At 36.4% G+C, this 3,314-nt stretch overlaps 1 protein-coding gene across 1 annotated transcript in view; it reads right to left on the reverse strand.

Moving 5' to 3' along the window:
* The window catches only part of slc15a1a (solute carrier family 15 member 1a), a gene marked incomplete at both ends in the record, with an annotated part of 7,414 nt that continues 4,100 nt past the window's right edge, over positions 1-3,314 (reverse strand). The window contains 13 exons of the mRNA XM_080038471.1: positions 1-246; positions 348-455; positions 616-753; positions 1,167-1,275; positions 1,385-1,492; positions 1,690-1,736; positions 1,850-1,993; positions 2,119-2,238; positions 2,397-2,478; positions 2,874-2,962; positions 3,055-3,087; positions 3,180-3,224; positions 3,281-3,300. Coding sequence (XP_079894597.1) covers positions 1-246; positions 348-455; positions 616-753; positions 1,167-1,275; positions 1,385-1,492; positions 1,690-1,736; positions 1,850-1,993; positions 2,119-2,238; positions 2,397-2,478; positions 2,874-2,962; positions 3,055-3,087; positions 3,180-3,224; positions 3,281-3,300 — 1,289 coding nt within the window. The remainder of the gene's footprint in view (positions 247-347; positions 456-615; positions 754-1,166; positions 1,276-1,384; positions 1,493-1,689; positions 1,737-1,849; positions 1,994-2,118; positions 2,239-2,396; positions 2,479-2,873; positions 2,963-3,054; positions 3,088-3,179; positions 3,225-3,280; positions 3,301-3,314) is intronic.

The following is a 3,314-nucleotide window of genomic DNA, read 5'->3' on the forward strand; positions in this document are numbered from 1 at the left end:
TCACATTTTGGTCTGTACTTTATTATCATCTTCATTGTGAGGTTTATTTAAATCTTTCTTGACCATCTCCACCTCTTTATTCTGTTGTTGGCTTTTATAGTCCTTGTCGTCGTCTTCATCATCAACATCCTTCTTGAACTGGGCCTCAATTGCTGCAGGGTCGATGTAGGTGTAGAAATAGGACATAATGGAGAAGATGACACACACTGCCACCAAGAGAGAGGCAAAGAGGATGTATTCTGCCCACTGTGAAAGAGGAGGGGAGAGACAAGGCGTTAATGTCTCATCATGTGTCACTGTCTGACATATACATTAGAGATTTTTTTGACACTTTTCTTTTTCTTTACCCTTTCGGGAATCTTTGCAAGCTCAGCCACAATCAGCACGATAAAGTTGCCAATAGCAACGGTAAACAACCAGCCTGCTTGCAGCACTGCTTTCATGTTGCTAGGTGCCTTGAAAACACACACAAAAAAGGACATATATCAAGCCAAAAACAAAAATATATCAAACTACAGTATATTGACAGGACAAAGACAATCAAATAATCTCATGCAGTTCCAACAGCAACTTCTTTAGTCACAGATGACTGAAATAAAGTGTGTGCATGTTTACCTGTGAGTAGGAGAACTCCAGACCAGTAACAGAAAACATCACTTCACCAGCAGTGATGAAAAAGTACTGTGGGATCTGCAGAGCCATGTGGGCGGCGTTGGCCTTGATGTCATCTATTGCAGTAATAGATTCCTGACACTGAAACAAAACAATATTACAAATGTTTAGTTTAGGGCAACGTTTATTTACCAGAGTCACTAAAGAGAAGGAAGCTTTAATATTTATCCAAATAATAAAAAAAGACAATATTTTCAGATATTGTAATAGGAGTTTTTGACATACACTAAAAATAAATCAAAGGTAATACAAGACATTGATAAATAGTTTTAAAACAAATGTAATTGTCCCAAAATAATCACAAATAATATCCATTAGGCATAAACAACAAAACATAACCCTGATATATCTTCTGTTACCAAAATGAGGCGGTATGATTGTCCTCCAAAAGCTGCAGCACTTCATTTAACACAGTTGGATGTTACATGAGATGAGGTCAAACAGTGCACATTTAATCAAAATATATGACAATAAAAATCATATGCAAAACTTACACTTGTCCAGACCAAATTGCTGGGGATAAAGAAGGTGAATGAACTTCCAAATCCAAACTCCTTGCTGTATTGACATGACTCTGAAGCCGTCTTTATGGTGAAAGTGGTCCTGAACAATAGGAGAGAAAAAAAGGTTTAATAAACCGTATTGTTGTCTGCATAAATCAATGACTCTCGTTTAAAAACAGTGAATTGATTCAGATGAAATATATCCTTACTGTCCGTATTTTAACAGGGAGTAGTGGGAATAACGAAATTGCTCAATGGATCCAAAATTTGTTGTAGGGGTTGATACGTTCAGCTGCATATTCATTCCATTTATAAATCTGAAAGGTGTACATATCGAACAAAAATATTACAGCCAGGAAATTTAACCAACAAAAATGTACTTTGCAGATAAAGATAAGGGCTGCAGCTTTATGATTTTCATTATTTTTTATGATAAGAGACACGTTAACTGATTACAATGATATACAATTAATTGAATACTTGTTACAGGTCAAGCATTTTTTATTCAACGTACCGGACTGCATTGTTGCCTTCTTCCGGTTTGGAAATCACATCATCAGTCTGAGGAAATAAGACAATTGAGGTTGATTAATCAAACCATTTAAATAAAAAGCTTCTGGTGTGTCTTTATGTTCTATTAGTAGGCCTATGTGTTAGTATGTGTGTTTACTCACCACAAGCCATTGGGCAGTGAGGTTTGAAGGAATGAGGAGTGTTTGTCGCTTTCCGGGTTCCAAGGAGATTTTGTTCGTCTCTGCAGGATTGCCTATTGAAACACTGATATTTCCTGCTTCAAATGTGAAGAATTCACCACTGGACTGCAAAACAAAGAGACTGTGCAATCATTGGAATGTACATAGAACAGTGGTGTTTTAGATTGCATGCAACTGATTTTCACATATTGTGTAAAAAAGGTTTGTGTTATTATGGTACGAGGACATACCTGAGCAGCATTAAGGACCAGAGGCTCCATGTCAGGTAGATTAACTGTCACTGGATTAATGCCTGTGTTAATTAATTTCAACTGACTCTGGGAGGCGGATGGGAAGATGGGCAATGTTTTCTGAAAATGTGTACAAAGTTGAAATAAGCACTCACCATTGTTATGAACTCCAAGAGTACTTTTTTAAATCATTATATCAGGAAATTAAGTGAGTACAAAATTAATAAACTGATGTGTATTTTACAATATATAGTACACAATAACTTTCTCCTACTTACATCAATTTCAATCTGAACCAAACCAGCGCAGACAAAAGCCATAGCTGCCAGAAACATCCCCACTGTCATTCTTTTTAGAGGTCTGTTGAATTAACATTATGTTCTGTTATTGATTTCCACAACATTTGAAACAATGAAAACACCAAATGTCTAAATCTATACAGTAATACTTTTTATGACTTATAATCAGCATTCTTAACATCATGGTTGTTTTCATGGGCTGATTCAGATGTTGAACTGTTAGTTTGAGCTTTTCCTCCGCAGAATATTTGAGACATGAGACATGCTAGTTATGTCGATCTTCTCATCTAACATTCGTCAAGACATTGATTAAGCATTTGTTTTCCAAAAATATTGCACGTTTCCCTCAAACATGCTAAACGTATGGGAAATTGAGGGTATTTTGAACCCCAATAAATGATACTACTAATGCTGAATAAGCCCAAAGATGTTTCACAGACTTTGTGCAGTACTTACGTGAAGTTCAGGCCACATTTTGCGATCAGAGGGTAGATTAAACTGTCCATGATAGGCACCAGAGTCAGGATCAGGATGGGGTTGACAGTCTTTCAAAACACATTAATTTTGCAGTGAGAATCTCATCAAATAAATTGTAGTCCATCAGTCCAAGCTTACATGATAAACTTTTTTAACCTACCTGCATCTGATCTGGCTGTATAACAAGCAGACCCTGCAGACACAAAGAACTGATGATTAGAACATGAACACATTGCTTTAGTTAATTGAGAAATATTTATTGTTGTCTTTTACCACCAAACTTACAAAGTTTCCATCCATGGTGGTGGCTTGCAGAGTCCATCTGGAACCCTTTCGATATTGATGCAGAGTTTAGCACAATTTCCATTGTCAACAAATGATGTTGCCTTTTCAAAAGTAAGAGTAACTTTAAGATACCTT

Source organism: Ammodytes marinus (assembly GCF_949987685.1).
Source record: "Ammodytes marinus genome assembly, chromosome: 12".
NCBI lineage: Eukaryota > Metazoa > Chordata > Actinopteri > Uranoscopiformes > Ammodytidae > Ammodytes > Ammodytes marinus.